Source organism: Camelus ferus, chromosome 19, assembly GCF_009834535.1.
Source record: "Camelus ferus isolate YT-003-E chromosome 19, BCGSAC_Cfer_1.0, whole genome shotgun sequence".
NCBI lineage: Eukaryota > Metazoa > Chordata > Mammalia > Artiodactyla > Camelidae > Camelus > Camelus ferus.
Window position 1 is genome coordinate 33568745 of NC_045714.1, and position 21481 is coordinate 33590225.

Sequence of the window (21481 nt, forward strand, 5' to 3'; positions counted from 1 at the left end):
ATCATTCTTTTCCCCTCAGACCACCATCTAAACTGTCTCACCATCAGGTCAGTTTGCCCCCGGATGATTGTGGACTTTTATTACTATTATCATTACCTCATCCCTCCAAGTCTCAGTTTCCCATCTGTGAAGTGGGGACAAGAGGCGCACAGGCAAGGCACTGAGCACAATGCTCGAGAATGTCCCTGCTCTTCCTGGAAATGTGGGCTCCACCCTACCCTCCACCCTCAGTCCATTTTCCACCACGATCATTCCAAAATCCAACTCTGATGGTTCCACTTTCCTTCTTGAAGCCTGTGCTGTGTCGTCTCCCCACTGCTCCTTCCCCAAGTACTCACTGCTGGGTGACCTGGGCTTCAAGGGATCCATGTGGACCTAAAGGTTCTTTAACATGTCATGTTTTATTATTTATTATGTTATATTTATGTATATTAAAATGTATGTGAATTTTTCCCTCTACTCCATAATGTAGTCATAATATATTTTTACTAAGAAAATGTTCCATTTCCCTGCCAAAAAAATCTAATGTCCTTTTCTCAGGGAGGCCCTCTCTGAAAACCTAATTTTTTAAAACACCTTTATTCAGATATATGTTAATTCTATAACATACAACTCACCTGTTTAAAGAATACAAGTCAATTTTTTTTGTATATTCACAGTTGTGCACCCATCACCACGACCTAATTTCAGAACAATTTCTGACACCCCCAAAGAAACTCTGTACCATTAGCAGTCATTTTCCATTCCTCCTGCCCCAACCCTAACTCTACGCAGCTGCTAATTTAATTTCTAATTTGCCTATTCTGGGCATTTCATACAATGTGTGGTCTTCTGTGACAGACTATTTTTCACTTATAATTCTTTTAAGGTTCATCCATGTTGTAATATACATCAATACTTGATTCTTTTTTATTGCTGAATAATATTCCATATTATGGAGAGACTACATTTTATTTATCCATTGATGGACTTCCGGATTATTTCCACTCTAGCTATTGTGAATAATGTTGTTATGAATGTTCACATACAAGTTTCTGGGTGGATGTTTGTTTTCATTCCTTTTGGGTGTATACATAGACGTGCATTTGCCGGATTATAATGGTAACTCTGTGTTTAATATTGTGAGGAGCTGTCAAACTGTTTTTCAAAATGCTTGCACCATTTACATTTCCACCGGCAGTGTATGAATGTTCTGATTTCTCCACAATCTCACCAACTCTTACTGTCTGTCTTTTTGATTATAGCAGTTCTCAGGGCTGTGAAGTGGTACATTGTTGTGGTTTTGATTTGCATTTCCCTAAAGATTAATGATGTTAAGCATATTTTCATGGGTCTATTGTCCATTTGTATATTGTCCTTGGAGAGAGGTCTATTCTGATCGTTTGCCTGCTTAAAAACTGAACTATTTATCTTTTTATTATTGAACTATAAGAATGTTTTATATATTATGGATATAAGTCCCTTACTGGATACATGATTTGCAAATATTTCTGTTCTGTAGCTATCTTTCTACTTTTCTGATGGTATTATTTAAAGCACAAGTTTTTGATTTTAAAGAAACTGAATTTATCATTTTTTTCTTCTGTCACTTGTGCTCTTGGTGTCATATCTAAAAAGGCTCTGCTTAACCCAAGCTCTGAAGATTAACTCCTGTTTTCTTCTAAAAACCTTGTAATTTTAGCTCTTTGATATAGGTCAACGATCCATCTGAGTTAATTTTTGTGTATAGTGTGATGTCGGAGGCCAGTTTTATTCTTGTGTATGTGGCTCATCAGTGATCCCAGCACCATCTGTTGAAAAGACTATTCTTATTCTTTCCCCCTTGAATTGTCTGGGCACTCTTGTTAAAATCAATTGAGCATAATTTTAAGGGTTTATTTCTGGACTCCTGATTCTATTCCATTGATCTACATGTCTATTCTTATGCCAGAACCACACTATCTAGGTTAAGGTATATTTATAGAAAGTTCTAAATTTGGGAAGTATGAGCCCTCTGACTTGGTTCTTCTTTTCCAAGATTGTTTTGGTTATTTGAGGTGCCTCGCATTTCCAAGTCAATTTCCAGAAAAGCTTGTCAATTTTGGGGAAAAAACTCAGCTGGAACTTTGATAGGGATTCCGTGGCATCTGTAAGTCAGTTTTGACTCATTGCCTTCTTAAAAATATAACGTTTCCAATCCATGAAAATGGGATGTCTTTCCATTTATTTAGATCTTTAATTTCTTTCAACATGTTTTGTAGTTTTCAGTGTATTAGTCTTGCTCTTCTTTCCTTAAATTTATTCCAGAGTATTTTATTCTTTTGATGTTATTGCAAATGGATTTGTTTTCTTAATTTCATTTTCAGATTATACATTGCTAGTGTCCTGAAATACAATTAATTTTTAAAAATTGGTCTTGTGTTCTCAAATTTGGCTTAACTCATTTATTGGCACTAATAGCTTTTAGTGAATTCCTTAGGATTTTATATATACAAGATCATGTCCATGTCATGTGCACCTAGAGATAGTTAGACTTCTTCCTTTCCAATCTGGAAATTCTTCTATTTATTTTTCTTTTTTCCCTCCCTTCCCCTCCTCCCTCCCTCCCTTACTTTTTTAATTTCTTTTCTTCCTTCTTTATTTTTATTTTTAAAAATCATGGTAAAATACACATCACATAAAATTTACCATCTTAACCTTTTTAAGTGTACACTTCACTGGTATTAGGTGCATTCCTTCTATTGTGTTATCTTCACCACCATCCATTTCCAGAACTCTTCATCTTGCAAAACTGACATTCCGTATCCATTAAACAGTACATTCCCCATTCCGTCTTCCCCCACCACGGGCCTACACCATTTCTACTTCTTGTCTTTGTGAACTTGACTATTTAGGTACCTCATATAAGTGGAGTTACATGGTATTTGTCCATGTGGGACTGGCTTATTTTGTTTAGCATGTCTTCAAGTTTCATCCATGTTGTAGCATGTGTCGGAATTTCCTTCCTTTTTAAAGCTAAACAATACTCTGTTGTATGTATAGACAACATTTTGTTTATCTGTTCATCTGTTGCTTTCATGTTTTTTAGCTACTGTGAATAATGCTGCTAAGGAAACGGGTGTAATATTTCTTCAAGTCCCTCCTTTCGGTTCTTTTGGGTAAATATTCACAAGTGAAATTGTCGAATCATCTGATAATTATATTTTTAATATTGTGAAGAACTTCCATACTGTTTTCCACAGCGGCTGCACCATTAAAAATTCCCAGCAGCAGTACACAAGTGTTCTAATTTCTCCACATTCTCACCAACACTTGTTCTTTTCTTTTTGTACTTTCTTCTTCCCTCTCTCCCTCCCTCTCTGCCTTCCCTTCCTTCCTTCCTTTCTTTTTTTGATAGTAGCCATCCCAATGGGTGTGAAGTGTTATCTCATTGTGGTTTTCATTTTTGTTTCCATAATGCTCAGTGATGTGAGCATTTTTTTCATGTGCTTTTTGGCCAGTTGTATACCTTCTTTGGAGAAATGTCTGTTCAAGCCCTTTGCCCTTTTTTTTTGTTTGTTTGTTTTTTGCTGTTGAGTGTTTGGAGTTCTCTATATATTCTGGATATTAACCTCTTTTCAGATATGTAATTTGAAAATATTTCCTCCTATTCTACAGGTTGCTTTTTAACTCTGTTGATAATGTCACAAAAGTTTAAAATTTTTATGAAGTCCAACTTGTTTTGCTTTTGTTACCGCTGCCTTTGGCATCATATCCAAGAAATCACTGCCAAATCCAATGTCATGGAGATTTTTTCTTGCTTATTTTTAAGAGTTTCATTGTTTTAGGTCTTACATTTAGGCCTTTGATCCATTTTGAGTTAATTTTTATGAGTGGTGTATGGTAAGGGTCCAACTTCATTCTTTTAGATGTGGATATCCCGTTTTCCCAACACCATTTGTGGAAATATCTCTATTTTTCTTTTCTTGCCTTATTTCCTAGGCTAATACTTCTATCACTATGCTGAATCAAAACGGCAACGGTGGACGTCCTTGTCTTTTCCTGTTCTTAGGGGGGAAAGCATTCAATCTTTTAGTATTAAATATGATGTTAACTTCATTTTTACATAGATGACTTTAATCAGGCTGATTATTGGCCATTGGTATTTAACTCAATCTCCTGTCCCTCTCCCATCCCCAGAGATTGGAGGTGAGGTGGAAAGTTCTAATGTTCTAATCATGTTTTGGTCTTTCTGGTAACCAGACCCCATCCTGCGTTATCTGGGGGCCCCCAGGCACCAGTCATCCCATTACCATGCAAAAGACATTCTTATCACCCTTGGAGATTCCAAGGGTTTTAGGAGCTGTGTCCAATAACTGGGGACAAACACCTAATATTTATTTTTTTTTGCCACACCCTTTATAATTTTTTAGGTAAGGTTAGTAGTGATGTCCTCTCTGATCTTAGTAATTTGAGTCTTCTCTCAGTCTAGCTAAAGATTTGTCAATTTTGTTGATCTTTTTAAAAAATTAACTTTTGGTTTTGTTGATTTTCTCCATTGTTTTTCATTTATTTCCACTCTAATCTTTTGTATTTCCTCTTTCTGCTTTCTTTGGGTTTCGTTTGCTCTTCTTTTTCTAGTTTCTTAAAATGGAAGGATAGATTACTGCACTTGGGATCCCTCTTCCTTAATAGAGGTGTTTATAGCTATAAAATTCCTTTTAAGTACTGCTTTACCTCATCCCACATATTTTGGCATGTTGTGTTCTCATTTTCTTTCTTCTCAACGTATTTTCTAATTTAATTTGTGATTTCTTATTTGGCCCATTGATTATTTAGATGTATGTATTGCTTAATTTCCATATTTTTGTGAATTCTCCAAATTCTCTTTTGATTTTGATTTCTAACTTTATTCCACTGTGATCAGAGAATACGCTTTGTATGATTTCAATCCTTTAAAAATTTACTGAAGCCTGTTTTATGGATGGACATATGGTCAAATCCTGGATTATGTTCTATTTGTACTTGCCAAGATAGTTATTCTGCTGCTCTTGGGTGGGTCTTCTATAGATATCTGTTAGTGATCACCTGATTTTAAATGCCAAATGCTCACCTCCTCCCAATCTGTTACTCAACTCCTTCTCTGCTTTATTTTCCCCCAGAATACTTGTCACCATCTGAAATGCTATTGATTTTATTTTTTCTTTATTTTTATCTGCTCCACTAGAATGTTAGCCCCTTTAAGACAAAGGTCAGATATGTTTTGCTCTCTGGGTGCCTAGCACACAGTAGATGTTCATTAAATACATATAAACACAGAAAAACGTGAAAATGTGCGTCATGTATTTGTAACATAAGTCAATCCTACAATCAATAAAGCAAGGCTCTCCAATGTACAGATTCAAGTCCTTATGCATTCAGAGCCCTTTATATGCTCTCAGCCTGCATTCATTCATTCCATGACTCTGTATTGAGCACCTACTGTGCAGTAGATGCTGCAATAGGAGCTGGAGACAAAACAGTCAGGTTTCCAGCCATCCTAGAACTCACAGTCTAGTTGCTGGGGAGACAAAGATTCAAGCAAATATCAAATTGCGATAGTGTACTTAGAAGAAAATCAGTAGAGTCCTGAGACCCTGGGCTCAGGCAAAGGCTTGGGGTGAAGTCAGCAGGACCTCCCAGGCAGAGAACGCATCTGTGCAAAGTCCTTTAGGTACAAAAGAGCCTCTAATGACCCTTCCACTCTTGCTGTACCCTGAACACGCAGTGCCTTCCCCCATGCTGTCCCCTTGGCCATTCTGCACCTTGGATGGCTGACATCATCGCGCTGTACTGGGACTGTCCGCTTTCCTGTTCATCTTGTCCACTCTCCTACCTGGCACTTGGGGGTACCCACTAAATGCAAGACGGAAGGGAGGGAGGGGGGACAGCAGAGAGGTGGAGGAAGAGAGAGACGGCAGAGTAATGGGGGGAGGGGAGGAGACAGAGAGGGTGGAAGGGGAGATCCCTGGGGGCTGGTCACCAGGTCTCTGTGGATCAGCCTCTCAGCTCCCACCCAACAGCCACTGTACATGCTGGCCTCTGCCTGCCTAGATGGCCAGGCCCTGATCAGCAGGTGCTCAGTCTTCTCCCCTCACAGGCTGCAGTGGGCAGAATAGTGTCCCCCTAAATGATGTGTCTAAGTCCTAACCGCTGGTACCTGTGAACACAACATTCTATGGAAATAGGGTCTTCGTAGATGCAGTTAAGGATCTGGGGATATGATCATCCTGGATTTAGGGTGGGCCCTAAAGCCAGTGCTTGGTGTCATTGTAAGAGAAAGGAGATGGTGATGGAGGGAAAAGGTGGCATGGAGATGGAGGCAGATGTTAGAGTGAGGCAGCTGCAAGCAGAAGAATGCCAGGGACCTCCAGGGGCTGGAAGAATCAGGAAGGATCCTCCCCTAGAGCCTTTGGAGGGTGTGCAGACCTGCTAACACCTTTATTTTGGACTTCTGGCCTCCAGAACTGTGAGAGAATCAATTTCTGATATTTTAAGCTGCTGCATTTATGGTCACTTGTTATGGCAGCTCCAAGGCAGTACCATGCAGGCCCAGAGGCAGATGGCTGAACCGCCAGCCTGGCTCCCCTGCAAGCCCCTGGCACCAGCTTCTGACTAAGATCCTGCCTCCATGTTGAGTTCCTCTGCCTGAAGATCAGCGGGGAGGCTGCCTTCCTCCCCTCTACCCTGAAGCTTGTTGCAGAAAGGCCACCAGAATCTGAGGATGGCTGGTGTGCTTTTTGCACGTACAGTTTCTTTTGCTCGGAAGGCTGGTTCCCTCGTTGCTCAGCATCCAGGCTGACTCAGGGGTGAGAGCAAAGCACATCGCCCCCAGGGGCTCTGAATATTTGTGCTCTGTCATGTCTCCTGCTTCAGTGGACAGAGCAAGCAGACAGGTCCTGTCATCTCATCCACAGAATGGGATGCCCATGGCTTGGATGAACAGCACGGCTTAGACTGAATCTGGAATCAGGATGCATAGGGGTCTGTCTTCCGGAATGCCTTCCCAACCCTTCATCTCCTGGCTAAATGTTACTCCCGTCAGGATTCCCTTCCATGGGATGCTCTTGTTGACCTCTCTCTGGCTGGGCTATGGACACCTCCTCTGTGCTTCTCCAGCCTTCTGGCCTCCCCAACACCGTGCTGATCACCTGTCCTATCCTTACACAGTCAGCCCTCGAGATGGTGAGTTCTCTTTCTCCCCTGCCTCTGAATCCTGCCTGACACGTAGGAGGCACTTTATTTCCGGAGTACACAGAAGAGCCTGGCATGGTACCGGGCACATTGTGAGCCCTCAAGGAAGAGAGGGGCGGTCTAGCAGAGTGGAGAGGCAGAGGTGATGTCTGAAAGGAGACGTCTGGTTAGAATCCCAGCTCTCCTAGGCTTTGGAAACTTGGGGAAGTTACTTTACCTCCCTATGTCTCCGCTTGATTATCTGTAAGATGGAATTTTGATGAATACTAAATGAAATAATGCATGGACATGGCTTACTGCCACGCTTAACGAAATTTAGATGCTAGTATTATGATTAACCTAGATGTAAAATCACTTGCCCCAGAGTAGGCAGTCAATCAACAGTAGATGATATTATAATTGAATAGTGGCAGCAAAATATTATAATTAAATAGCAGCAGAAGAGCATATGGGTTCTGGGGGCGGACTTGCCACTCGCTGGCCACGTTCCTCGGCTGAGCCCGCTTCCCTCGCCACACCTCTGCTTTCTCCTCCGTAAAATAAATGTTATACGGGCATCTACCTGACAAGCTTGTGGGAGGTGCTTGGTGAGCATTTGTTACACAATATAATTAAATAACACGTGAGCGTGGCCAGCCCGCAGTCGGGGCTCAGCAAAGGCAATGGCTAGCATCGTCATCACGTCACGGGATGGTGATTTCTCTTAAAGCTTAGGACAAAAGACCCCAAAGACCCTGTATGGACCAGATCACAGCACCTGCTAAGGGACCTGCTGCTATTCAATGGGAAAGGGCGACTTTTATAAGTCTAGAGCCGGAAGCAGCTCCTAGAAGAAGAACATGAGTTTTGTTTTTGCATCCTGACAAGTGGAGGCTTTTCAGTAAACCAGTGGCCATAAATGAGTGAGCAGGGCATAGGCCTTGGCAGATGATATACAGGAGCTGCTACCATCATTATTATTTTGAAGGAGGCCTAGTGCTAAGTATCCGTGGTGTTCAATAAATAATAACCTGCTTCTATCATCACTATGATCAGTCATTATTATCACGTGTGCACACACATGACACAGCACCTGGAACATGTGTGTTAAAGGAAATGTAGCTATTATTCTTATTAGACGTGGGAAATCTACTTAGCAAACGGAGGAAACTATGCATATAAGATAAAGGCATTGGGCTCAAAGCACAGAGGCAGTGCTGCACAAGGCTATCATCGCTGTATCATCTGGGAAAGGTCTGGCCCCGGCGGCCCGCGGTTGCCCCTCTGCGGCAGCCGGGTCGCTGGGGAGGCTGACCGAGGCCGCCTCATGGCCCTTACCTTCCGGATACTTGTAGAGGCTGGTGATGTCCACGCGGGAGTCGCTGCCCACCGCCTTGGTGCTGATGCACCTCCCGATCTTCTTAGTGTCTGAGTACACACGCTCGCGGCTCTCATCCTCATTCCAGAGCCAGGTGATGTAGTCCGCGTTGACCTCCGCAAACACAAAGGGACCATCGTGGGCCAGGTGCACGTCGCCCTCGCGAATGGCGGTGACTGAGGCGGGGCCGCACCGGAACACGCCTGCGCAGGAGGGGTGGGCGTCAGCAGCTCCGGGCAGGGATAGCGGGGGTCTGGGACCCGCCCAGCTGAGCCCGTACCTTCGCTCTCCTCCTGCGGGGTGGCATCCAGGACCTGCCAGCCATTGTAAGAGGGGCCCAGGTCCTGCCGGGCAAACCAGCTCTCATTCCAGACATGGAAATTCCTGCCGCAGAGAGAGGATGGGGCAGGGTGGCCTACGGTGGGCAGAGAGGCGCGCGGGAGAGGGGACGTTCCCCTGGCTCTGCAAGAGCACTGTGGCTGAATCTTGTGAACCATTCATTCAACTGTATTGTTGGGCACATATCATTCATATATGTACAGGCATACCTTGTTTTACTGTCCTTTGTAGATACTGTGTTTTTGTTTGTGACAACCCTTCCTTGAGCAAGTCTATCAGTGCCATTTTTCCAACAGCATTTGCTCACTTCATGTCTGTGTCACCTTTTGATAATTCTTGCAATATTTCAGACTTTTGCATTATTATTATGTTTGTTATGGTGATCCACGATCAGTGATCTTTGGTGTTACTACTATGACACTGAAGACTCAGATGATGGTTAGCATTTTTTAGCTATAAAGGATTTTTAAATTAAGGTATATACATTGTTCTAAATTTAATTTAATTTTTTATTTTTTTAAACAACTGTACTGTGCTGTAATTTTATGCATTGTTTTTTAGACATAATGCTATTTCATACTTACTAGAACTACAGTATAGTGTAAACATAACTTTTATATGCACTTGGAATCCAAAAATTTCATGGGACTCACTTTATTGCAATATTTACTTTATTGATGTGGTCTGGAACTGAATCTGCAATATCTCCGAGGTCTGCCTGTATGTATATGTATGTGTGTGTCTTTGTGTGCATATATGTATCTGGACCATGTTCATGGTCCAGAAATAAACTGCAAATAAGACAGAAGATCTTTGTCCTCATGCAGCTTACATTCTAACCAAGGAGACAGATAGGGAAACAGGCAAAAACTGAGTAACCAGATACATTTTTAAAATGCAAGTAACAATAAATGCTGTGAAGAGAGGGGCTGGGGATAGAGAATAACTGCTGGAGACCTACTCTAGGTAAATGATGTCTAAGATGAGACTTTAAAGGGAAGAAATTAGCCTTAGGAATAGTGCAGGGAACAGTGTTCCAGGCAGAAGGAACAGCATGTGCAAAGGCTCTTGAGAAAAGAAAAAGTGTGTTTAAGGAACAGAAAGTATGTATCTCTGGGCTACAGCAAACATGGAGGTAGGTAGGGTTCAGATCATGCAGAGTTCTGGAGGCCTTGGTAGGGAGTTTAGGCTTTATTTTAACTTTCCTATGCTAAAGATGAAAATATGGGACTAGGAAAAGTGATATCATTTGCACAAGATCACACAGTAAGGAAGCAGCAGAGAGAAACCCTTGTTTGCCTGGGTTGGCATCTCTATAGCTGGCCTCCGAACTCCTCTTTTGGAGATAATAGTGCTTTTTATTTGGGAAAATATTGTGAAAAGCATTTGCGGGTAAAAGGGAGATCATGGATAACCTGCATGGTGACAGAGGTCCCTGTAGCAAAAAGAAGTGTCTGTCCATTCTGCATGAAGAAAGGAGAAGAATGTGATTTTTTTTTTTTTTTTGGTGCTCCTGCAGGGAGAGGGAGTGAAGAGAATCAAAAAGAGGGAAAGAAAGGGGAGAAGAGGGGCAGAGAGATGGTCCAAGGCTGGAGATCAGCTGTCGGGAAGGATTCCTGAGCATGCTCCCCTGGGCGGGGTGCCAAAGGGCAGTCTGGAAACAGGGATGCCAGGCCAGCTGTGTTTCTGTGTTGCATGCAACCTTTCCCCCTGCTCTTTAGAAGGTGGCTTTTCATGACAACTTGCACATGCATGAACAGACATTCGGACAAGGTTATTCACTGAAGCCTTGTTTGTAAAGACAGATGTTTGGTCCCTCCATGTGAGGTGGTTAGATAAATGGTGGTTTTGCTATATGATTGAAAAGCAGGTCTGGTTCATAACTGCTCTTCTGCTCACTCGGTGTCTGGCCTTTGAAAAGTTACTTAACCTCTCTGTGCCTCAGTTTCCTCATCTGCAAAATAGAGACAATAATCTAGCTAACTCACAAGGTTGTTTGGAGGATCCATGAGTTAGTATACAGGCAGACCTTGGAGATCTTGCAGGCTTGGTTCCAGACCACCACAATAAAGCAAATAGCGCTATAAAGTGAGTCATATGGATTTTCTAGTTTCCAAGTACATACGGAAGATGTATTTACGCTATACTGTAGTCTGTTAAGCACACAATAGCATTATGTCTTTAAAGAAAAATGTACATCCTTAACTAAAAAATGAAGCTGTTGGAAAAATGGTGCTGAGAGACTTGTTCAACATAGGGCTGCCACAAACGTGTAATTTGTGAAAAAGTCAGCATCTGTGAAGCACAGTAAAACGAAGAGTAATAAAATGAGGGAAGCCTGCTTGCACAGCACCCAGAACTGGACCTGGTGTAGACTAGGTACTCATCTAGCGTGATGTTATTACTATTTTAAACACTATAAAAATGTGGAAACCTTGTATGTACTGATAGGGAATTGTTAAATGTGGAACAAGATGAACAGTATTACATTATGCAGCCAGTATTAAGTGGGGCAAAAGCGTATGTAGGTATGTATGCTTCTGTATCCGCAGGGCCTCTCTCTGAAAAGAGATGTCAGAAACTAGACATAGTGTTGCATCTGGGAGGAGGACGGGGAAGCTGGAAATGGGCGGGAGGGAGACTTACCGCGGTAACCCATTTCATACCTTTTGAATATTAAAGCATATGACTGTGTCTCCTACTTTAAAAAATTAAATTAAAATTAATTTTGCTAGATAGACAAGTTTATACTGTATAGCACAGAGAACTATATTCGATATCTTGTAGTAGCTTACAGTGAAAAAGAATATGAAAATGAATATATATTCATGTATGATGGAAGCAATGTGCTATACACCAGAAACTGACACAACGTTGTAAATTGACTACACTTCCATCCATCAATCAATCAATCAAAAATAAAAAATAGAATTAATCTTGTAAAGCTTTGTGTGAAGAGTTTTGTTCGAGCTGAGAAAAGAGCTTGTTTCCCCCCTGAGACGCCGCATGTCGCACAGGCAGCTGGCAGAGAGCGGGAGCCAGATACAGAGGCAGCTCTGCGGAGGGAACCCCACCCCCACCTCCAAGTCGCAGGAGTCTTGGGGAGGGCTCAGAGGCCCTCAGGGGAGAACTGAGGGTACAAGGCTGTCATGTCTTGAGCCCCCTTCTTGGGCTCTGAGTGTCATGTGTCCAAAGACCCCTTGTATCTCAGAAGAGGAGTCACCCTACCCGGGACCACCCCCTCCATGGGGTGCCTCTCCCTCCTTCCAGAACAGGCTCAGACTCAGTAGAGCTGGACTCCACATGTGGGTCAGCCTCAGGGAGACCCTGGGACCCAGTGGCCAAGGACCCACCACATGCTGTCTTCCGTCAGGTCCTCCAGCGTCCGCCCAAAGGAGTCCACGTACTTGTCCACAGTCAGGTTCCTGTCTGTGTCATGGGCCGAGTTAAAGTTGGACACAACTCGTGTCGCAATCCCCAAGCACCTAAGGACTGAAGAGCAGGAGGTTCATAAGTCTCTGGGACAGGTCGGGACCCCTGACTCAGGGAGGGTGGGTCTGGCCACCCCCCACAGGCCTCCTGCCTCTTTTCTGGCCACAGCCTCCTCCCTGTCTGGGTCTGTTGGCTTTGCCAGCGCCAAGACTCCTGTCTCCACTTTCAGAAACACCTCCATCTCCTGTACATTCTCTCAGGGGACTGACTTCTGGAGACACCACTGCCACCGTCATTCAAATAGACCAGCTCTGGGGCTAGCAGGGCCTTAGAAGCCACAGAATGGCCCTACAGTAGCCATAATAGCCCTAGGGGACTGGGGGCTCAAGAATGACTCTCCCAAGAATGAGCTGGAGGCGGTAGGATTCCTGCAAAATGAAAGATCAATAGCCATGTAAATGAGCGATCTGGTTTCTCTCTTCATAACTAGATTTCTATTTCCCCATCACTAATAAAGAGAGATTTTTTGAAGGGGTGGGATGTCTATGCAAATATATGCAAATGAACGAACACTGAGTGGGCCGGAGAGTGAGGACCTTCTTTCCCCAGGTACCTGTGCACATGACTCCAGCGAAGACCCAGCACTGGCCGTATTTGACTGGCTTGAACCTGCCCTTGAACCACTTGTGCAGAATGGCCACGCTGCCGCTCCAGTGCAGTGGGCTGGTGCCGCCGCCGTACTTGCCCTGCCACTGGCCTTGGACCACGCCCCGGTCATTGTTGCTGTTCACCTGGGCAGAGGAGGCCACGGGTCCACCACCAGGCAGGGCTTTCCTCTTCAGGAACCTCACCATCATAAAATCATCTCCAGCTTTCGGCCACCCAGTCATCCGGGGCTATCCTTTGCTTTTAATTGTCTGAAAATTGGGGCCATCTGCTATCTTAAAATATCTTCTTTTTGGTACCAATTAGCATTTTCAATTACCTTCCATTCGGCTGCTGCATTGTTGAAAATCATCTATGGTTTTAGAGCATTTCCTGTTTTAAGTGGTCTGTTTTTTAGGGACTGTTGGTAGTAATAGTAATTACAGATATACCTAACATTCATTAAATGTTTACTGTGTGCCTGGCACTATTCTAGGGGCTTAGTAAACACTATATTAATCTTTTAAGTCTATGATGTTGGTTCTTATTTATTTATTTATTTATTTTTAGATGAGGAAACAGATTCAGAGAGATTAAAGGACTTGCCCAAACCACACAGAAAGTTAGCAAAAGGGGTGACCCACAAGTTTAGAAACTTGCCTTGGCAGCCTGTAACTCCCTACTGTCTGGGACTGGTCACTGCTTTTGATTCTTTGTGCTGTAACGTCTCTCTGAGGTCTTGAGGAATTTAGAGTATCAAATATGAAAAGAACCCCATCTTTGTCCATTTTGGGAATCACAGATACGCACCCACTGATCTGAACATCTTCTTGCAATAGAGAGAGCTAGTAAGCCCTCTGGCTACCTTCTGAGGGGGAAGCACTGGCGTGTAACAGATTAAAGATGACACTCCTCCCACAGAGAGGTGGTTCTGTGTGTCCTCTCCCTGAGTCTGGGCTGGCCTGTGACTGCTTTGACCAGTGACCATGGTGGAAGTGATGCTGGGCCTGTTTCCAGGCCCAGGCTTTATGAGACTGGCAGCTTCTCCTTCTTCTTACCAGAATAATCTCTTGGGGAGAAGCCAGCTGCCTTGTCTATTACCCTGAGGCTGCCATTCTGTGAGGAAGCCCAACCTAGCCATGTGGGAAGGCTGCAGGGAAGACAGAATGATGACTGGCCAACCCTAGCTCTTCCAACCGTCCCATTCCAGGGGCCAGACATGAGAGTGAGCAAGCCACCTGGATGTTCCAGCTCCAGCAGGCATGGCATGGAAGGGAACCAAGGAAACACTGACTGTTGGAACCAATGCCTTAGAAATATGGTCCCATCAAACCATTGTAGACATCAGCAGCCATTCAGACACCCCCAGCTGAAGCATCTTAGAGCAGAGATGAGCCCTTCCCACAGGGTCTTGCCCAAGTGCAGAACTGTCAGCATAATCAATGGCTGTTTTACACCACTGAGTTTTGTGGTAGCTTGTTATACAGCAATAGAGAATTAAAACAAAAAGTGACCAGGGAAAAACTACAGGGTGTGGCCCTGGGATTGGCCCAGGGGTCCACGACGGGGTGTGCATGCAGGGACGGCAGGGCTCCTCACCATGGCGCTGATGGCTCTGGTGACGTAGATGGGGTCGTGGCGGTGGGACACGTCGGTGGCTGGGTCAGCCTGGTGACTCAGGCTTCGGTCCAGGATGGAGAGGCAGATGTTCAGGATGTCCTCCTCAAACTGTCCCCAGAGACGCTGCTCTTAGAAGCCAGAGCCTCACCCACATTCTGGACCTTCTCACCGCGACCCTCCCCCAGTCAGTCACTTGTGTCACGCAGGGGAGTTTGTCTACCTCACAAGCCCCCACCACAGAGCACCCTCAAGTCTCAGAAACCCTCCCTCAAAGAGTCACTGGGAGCCAGAAGCTCAGCCTTAATCACCTCCCTCTCCTGTTCAGTAGCCTCCATGTCTCCCCACGAACCACAGTGAAGTTCAGGGTAAACTGGTGACTGTGGGGCCACTGGTATGCTCGACTGGTTTCTGTGATTTTTTTTCAAATGCATTTGAATTAATGGACAACATTTCAAAACTGGGGGATTTTCACATACAAATTAAGGTGTCTGATCTCTGAAAATGTGGAAGGCCTGGGAACCCTGGGCTCACTTCCCTATGTGGCAGTAAGAAGTGGGTGCTGAGATGGGGTTACCCCTAAATGGACCTTAAACTCTCCAGCATATCATCCCTGCGTGGTCACTGAGCCCCGGATGCTTTCAACCCTTGTCTCCTCAGCCTGACAGTCAAGGTTCTTGACTTGCCTGGCCAACCTTCTTCCGGTCAGGCACCCAGAGCCCAGGTAGACAGAACCCCTCTAGCAGAACCTCCGCTAACCCCTGACGGCCCGCTTCCACTGTGCTCTCTGCACTGCCCTCTGCCAATCCAGATCCTGCCCAACTTTGGGAACTCAACCCCAATGTCATGAAGCCTTCTGCAATCCCTAAGGTAGGGTTTTCTTTTACCCTCTTCTGAACTCCCTCTGCTTCTGCACTTAGTCTGACCCCTCCCCTCTGACCCCTGACACCACACCTTATACTGTAACTAAGAGTGGGCCCAGGCCAGCATCACCTGGGGGCTTGTTTAAGACATGATAAACTCTCAGGCCCCATTTTAGACCTACTGAATCAGCAGCTCTAGAGGTGGGGCCCAGCCCCCTGTGTGTTTTAACGAGCCCTCGGTGGGATTTCGGGGCACACTCAAGATTGCAAGCCCCTCATCTAAGCTGTTTGTTTTATCAGGACAGAACTGACCTGTTCTGTTTCCAAACTATATCTGACACCCACCCCTCTTCCCAAGGCCCCAGCACCGCTAACAGCAGATGAATGGATTTGCTCTAAGTCAGCCCAGCTTGTCCCTCCTGGGAAGAAGTGAGCAGACAGCAGAGCTCGCAGCTGGCTTTTCTCGTGTCCCCAGCCCCTCTTCTGCCTCTCGTGCCTCTGCCCCCATTCTGGCCTGTGCCCCAGGAGACCTGCCCGAAGTTCCAGCCTTGGGCTCGGATGTGCTTCTCCACGCCTCGGAAGATGACCCCGCTGTCACTGAGCACGTACTCCTGTCTCTCCTCCTCTGAGGCCAGAAACACGGCATCCTCTGAAAGGCAGTGTCAGACTCGATGTGAGCAAGGGCTCTGGCCTTGCTGGCCTGGGGAAGGGGCTGCGCCTAGAGGCTGACCCAGGCAGGAGAGGGCAAGGAGGGCTTGCAGGCTCCCAGGCTGCCTCCTGGCCAAGCCCCATTCCACCTGGCCGGCCCTTCCCCAGGCCGGGGGACCCCAACACAGCCCAAGATGAAGGGATTTTAGGACCTACCTGGATGTTACCCGAAGCATCATAGTTCTTAGATATTTATAAGAATATTGATCCAGGCTACTGCTTACTGACTTACTCCTTAATATGAACACCGACCCCAGTACTCCTTGTGGTGTGTGTTGTATATTACAAGCATTAGCTCTATGAATTCTCACCTCAACACTAACAGGTAGGCACTGTTATTATTCCCATATGACAGATGAGGAAACTGAGACTCATAGAGGGAAGCAACGTAGCAGAGCTGGGACTAAACTAAAGCTGTCTGATGGCTAAAACCTGGCTCTTACCCACCCCTTGGCCTCTCCTGCCATTAGGCCCCATCCTTGCCCACTGGCCTCCATATACACAGCAATTCCCGCGCCTCTGGCACAGACTGCTTTGCAGCACCTGCTACCGGCTATCAGCTTCCTCTGCCCAGTGCTGGCCTCCACCTAGGCCTGGCTCTTGCCAAGCCCTTGGCATTTGCCCCCCTGTCCCTTAACCTGCCTCCTAGTCCCTCCTGAAGGACAGCTTCCAGGAGAACCTTGTCCTTGACTTGGGAGCTCCTACCTGGGCACCATGGGTTGAAAAGGAGAATAAACTCGCCCAGCTTCCGGTCACTGTTTCTGCGGCGAGAGGACACCCTGGTGCTCAGCTGGTAGCGGCCAATGACTGCGTTGGGAGGGCTGATGAGACTGACGGTCATGGTGTTCTCCGTCTGAGTCTCCTTCACAGCCGTCCAGGCATTGCGCACCTCCAGCTCTGTTGTCTGGAACACAGCCTTGGTGTGAAGGGCCTCAGAGGCCTGGGGTCCTGGCAGAGAGGAGAGGGAATCAGGAGACCCAGTGGCCGCCAGGAAGCAAAGCTCTGGAGAAGCAGAAACGCTACAGACCTGTAGAGCCAACTCTTGCCCCCTGAACTGTTGGGACACTGATGTGGAGAAGCACCTGACCGAGACGCCAGAGGGCCCGTGGCAGAGCAGCGTCCGCCTCAGCTGTCCCGACTCATGCCCACTTCCCGGATCAGAAAGAAAGTAACAGGACTCCCTGAACCCCTAGTCTGCCTTACGTCTGGTCAGGAAAGTAAAGCTTGGGCTCCAAAATGCCTGATAAACTTCCAGCCCCTCTCGGAGCCCTGGCCTCCTTGGTGGGCACAGGATTCCAAGGTTGTCACCCCACCTGTCCTGCTGCCTGCTGGCAGCGCCTTCCAGCCATCCCCAGAAAGCTGTTACCCAAAGCCTCCAGGGTTTGGGGCTCAGCTTGCCTACAGGGACTTGCTCCCCCTGAAATCCGGGCTGATGACCCCAGTGTCTCAGGTCTCAAGTCACAAGACCCATCCTTCCGATGGCAGACTATCAGGGGGCGCTGGCTAGCCAGGTACCTGTCTCCACGGTGAAGATGAGGGTCTCCTCGCTCTCCAGGGGTTTGTTCATCTTCAGCGTGAAGGTGAACCTCTGGCCCCTGCGGACGACCAGCACAGGGCCCGGGTACTCCTCGGTGTGGTGGGCAGCGCCGTTTCTTGGCCGCTGCCAGTCCACCTCGGTGACTCTGATCCCTGGGTGGGAGGAGGACAGGGAGATGGGCCGGGCCCTTGGACATTTCTCATCTATGCCTGGCTCGCCCTCCCATCTACTTCAACCTGCCTGCCATTTGCTCACGGAAGCACTATTTAGCACGTACAGCAGTTTCTGGTTATTCTTGGTCCCTATGCTGGAGTCTCCGTGAACACTGAATGAGCCAGTGCTGAACCATTGCTCCTGGGGGAAAACACAGGGCTCGGTTCCTGGGAGCCTCTGGTCACAACTTTTTCATTAGCTGAACAAAACATAACCCATTTTATGTGTTTCTGTTTAAAGACATCTCATTCAATACATTGCAGATTCACGGAACTCATGGATAACAGCACTACGATTAACGCCTGCATGAAGCTTGTCCAACACATGTGTTTTCTCCATAAGGCATGTGTGTCATAGCCTTCCTGTGCTCAAGAACACAGGACAGCACTGCAGAGCTATGCTCGGAGCCATTTGACACGGCAAGATCACCAAAAAAAGGACAAAAAAGCAAAAAAAGATGGCATTAAATACACGTGAAAGGACATGAATCTAAGTCTGAGCACTGAAGCGAGAAGGCAGAGTGTCACCTTGTTTGACCTCTGCTGGGAACGGGCATGTTAGGTGATCCTGTTTGTCACCACCCTGGGCGTGACTGCCAATGACCATGAAAGCTCCGAGAAGACCGATTTGGAGTTAAAAATACATTTTAGTGAGCAGGCCAGTTTGCAAATGCGGTTCTGTGAATATTGGGATAGGCTGTATACTCTGTGTCAGGCTGGTGTCTGGTACTGGGACATACTGGTGAACAAGATAGATGGAGGGAGACGCAGTGAGGCCTTGTGGCTCTGTGGTTATGAGCACAGCCTCTGGGGTCAGCTGGTGTGGGTTCAAATTCTGACTTGGTCATCAACTTGCTAACCTACCTTCTGCTTCACCTCTCTGTGCCTCAGTTTCCCCTTCTGTAGGGTGGGAATAACAGTACCTTGTCTAGTGATTGTGAGGATACCTGCCTGCCATTCACAGCCCATAGAACATCTCACCCAATAAATGTGGGTTCCTCTATTCCAGACAAGTATCAGTGAGTCCACAAATAGCTAATTATTATTTGGATACACACTGTCAAGGAAAAGTACATGGAGCTGAAAGAACATGTAACAGAAGGGTAATGTGCGAGGCTTGCTTGAGAAGGCAGTGCTGAGGCTGAGACTTGAACTAGATGGGGCTCTGTCAGAGAACAGGTAGGCGGCATGCCCAGCCTCAACCCAGGCTCCACCTGCCTCCACCTACTCAAGGTTCATTCATCCAGGTGTCGGGTGTGCTGGGTGCTGCAGACCCATAGTTCATGAAATATACACCTGCCCTGCCACCAGCAGCTGACAGTCCAGCGGTCAGCACTGAGCAGATATATCTCAAACATCGAAGAGCAAGCTTTGGAAAGTTCTTCAAGGAGAGGTGTAGGGAGACCCAAGAGCACAGAACACAGGGCTTGTGCAATCCTGGCCCCTAAGCATGGAGGCAGGAGGGAGCCCGGTGACTTCTACACCGTTAAGGGAAAGCCCATCGATGTGTGGGGAAGGCAGTGAGGTGAGAGGAGTCTGCAGGGCCAGATCGCCAAGCTCGGATGGGGATGAGTGTAACATTTTTCCCGAGGGCGGGGGTAGTCCGCAACTGTTTTCAGCAGGGGCACGATGGTCAGATTTACACCTTGGTAAGATTCCTGTGGCACAGAGTGGAAGATTAATCATGATGCCTGATGGGATGCTGTGGGATGCTCTTCCTCACACAGGTTTTCATCTCGTCGCATACCTGCTCGCCACCATCTCCTGGATGCCCCGTTGCCCCTTCCAACCCATCCAAACTCCATCTCAGACAAAGGATCCTGCAGGATCCCCCTGCTTCCCTCCTCTCCAGCTCATCTCCCCTCTCATGGCTCCTTTCCCCTTTGCTGGAGCTGCCTCTCCAGCCATCTGCCCACAGTCCTGCCTGATCATCACTTCCCTGTCTCCCCTAGGCCCCTTCGGACTGGATGCCTGGCTCCACCTCTGACAAGGCATCGTTGTCCTTCCACTAGAGTTCATCCCACCTGAGTTTAATCAAATGTTAGGTTTGGAATAATTAAAAATAGCCATAATAAAATCTTTGCAAATATTTATGCTTCCTAACAATCTTGTGAGGTCCACCCAGGTTCAAGGGGATGGAGCACACCCCACTCCTTGATGAAAATGGGTCAATGTCACATCATAAGAACACATGAGATGAGATGTATACTGATCTGGCCATCCTGTGAAATATAGTCTGCCACGGTTGAGGACCACTGAAGTAATATCATCAAGTACTCTTTGCCCAAGGGCACCTGCCATGTGGCTCTTGGTTCTATTTTATTTGGTGCCCAGCATACAGTAAGTGCCCAGGAATTGCTGACTGGACTATTGGATAGGTTTTTTCTTCTTTTTTTAAATGGTGTATGTATGTGTGTATATATATAAATATATATGTTATTGAAGTATAGGGGATAGGTTTTATTTAATAAAACTTTCTATGAACCAAGCACTTTTCTAAATATTTTATAAACATTAGCTCATTTAATCTTCATAAAACATATGAGGGAGGCATTAGCATTATTATCCCAACTTCACGGCTGAAGAAGCTGAGGCTCAGAGGCACACAGCCTATTAGTGAAGGAGCTGGGAATCTGGCTCCTGAGTCTGTGTGTGCGAGGAACCCCTGGGCTACACTGCCCTTACCTTTGACCTCACAGGAGTGCACAAACCCAGAAGTCCCAGACCCTAAAACACAACACGGGCTTGGACCATGCATATCAGAGCAGTGGTTCGTCTGGGCCAAGGTCTGGAGAGAGGCGACAAAAATGCCTGGCATTTTAGACTCTAGAACTTCTGTTTAACCTTTTGGTTACGGGAGCAGCAGACTGTGCTTTCCAAAGATGGTTGCAATAATATCTCCCATCCCAAATACTCTTTTTATAAATATGATGTTGATACTTCTCTCATCAAGAAGTGGGATATATATCCCCTCCCCCTGAATCTGGGAGGACTTGTGGTTAAAGCAGAGTAACAATCTGTGACTTCCAACACTAGATCATAAAAATTGATACAGCTTCCATCTGATTCCCTAGAGCTCTTGGTCTTGAAATTCAATGGCCACGCCGTAAAAAAGGCCAAATGCCTCTTGGAGAAGCCCAGATGGAGAGGAGCCAAGACTCCCCAACCAAAGCCCAATGAGCTCCTAGCCGACAGCCAGCACCCGCCTGGTTCCTTTGAGTTCTTGATCTTGGGACCCAAAAGTCCCATGAAGAAAGTCAAATGGCCCTTGGAAAAGCCCATGTGGAAAGGAACCAGCCCAACCCACGAGCTCCCAGCTGGCAGCCAGCACCATCTTGGCAGCCACAGGAGTGAGCCATCTTGCAAGCAAATCTTCCCGCCCCCAGTCATGCTGCGCCAACCCATATCAAATGAAGTAGAGACAAGCTGTCCCCGCTGCGCTCTGTCTAAATCGCAGGTTCGTGAGTGAGAGAATGACTGCTGTTGCTTTAAGCCTCTAAGTGTTGGGGTGATTTCTTGCACAATAACAGATAACTGAAACACGGAGGGAGTCGCAGCAATAACTGGGATGGAATTTTCT

General features: G+C 46.3%; 1 protein-coding gene across 3 annotated transcripts in view; it reads right to left on the minus strand.

Annotated features, from left to right (window-relative positions):
* TGM6 (transglutaminase 6) overlaps positions 1 to 21481 on the minus strand; it is a 39921-nt gene that overhangs the window by 11424 nt on the left and 7016 nt on the right. For all 3 annotated transcript variants that reach the window (XR_004313172.1, XM_032461981.1, XM_032461980.1), the window contains exons 2-9: positions 17668 to 17841; positions 16858 to 17100; positions 15975 to 16093; positions 14564 to 14692; positions 12933 to 13110; positions 12241 to 12379; positions 8829 to 8932; positions 8509 to 8751 (exon numbers count right to left, since the gene is read on the minus strand). Coding sequence is in view for 2 of the 3 variants with exons in the window: in XM_032461981.1 (XP_032317872.1) it covers positions 8509 to 8751; positions 8829 to 8932; positions 12241 to 12379; positions 12933 to 13110; positions 14564 to 14692; positions 15975 to 16093; positions 16858 to 17100; positions 17668 to 17841 (1329 nt within the window). In the remaining variant the exon portion in view is untranslated. The remainder of the gene's footprint in view (positions 1 to 8508; positions 8752 to 8828; positions 8933 to 12240; positions 12380 to 12932; positions 13111 to 14563; positions 14693 to 15974; positions 16094 to 16857; positions 17101 to 17667; positions 17842 to 21481) is intronic.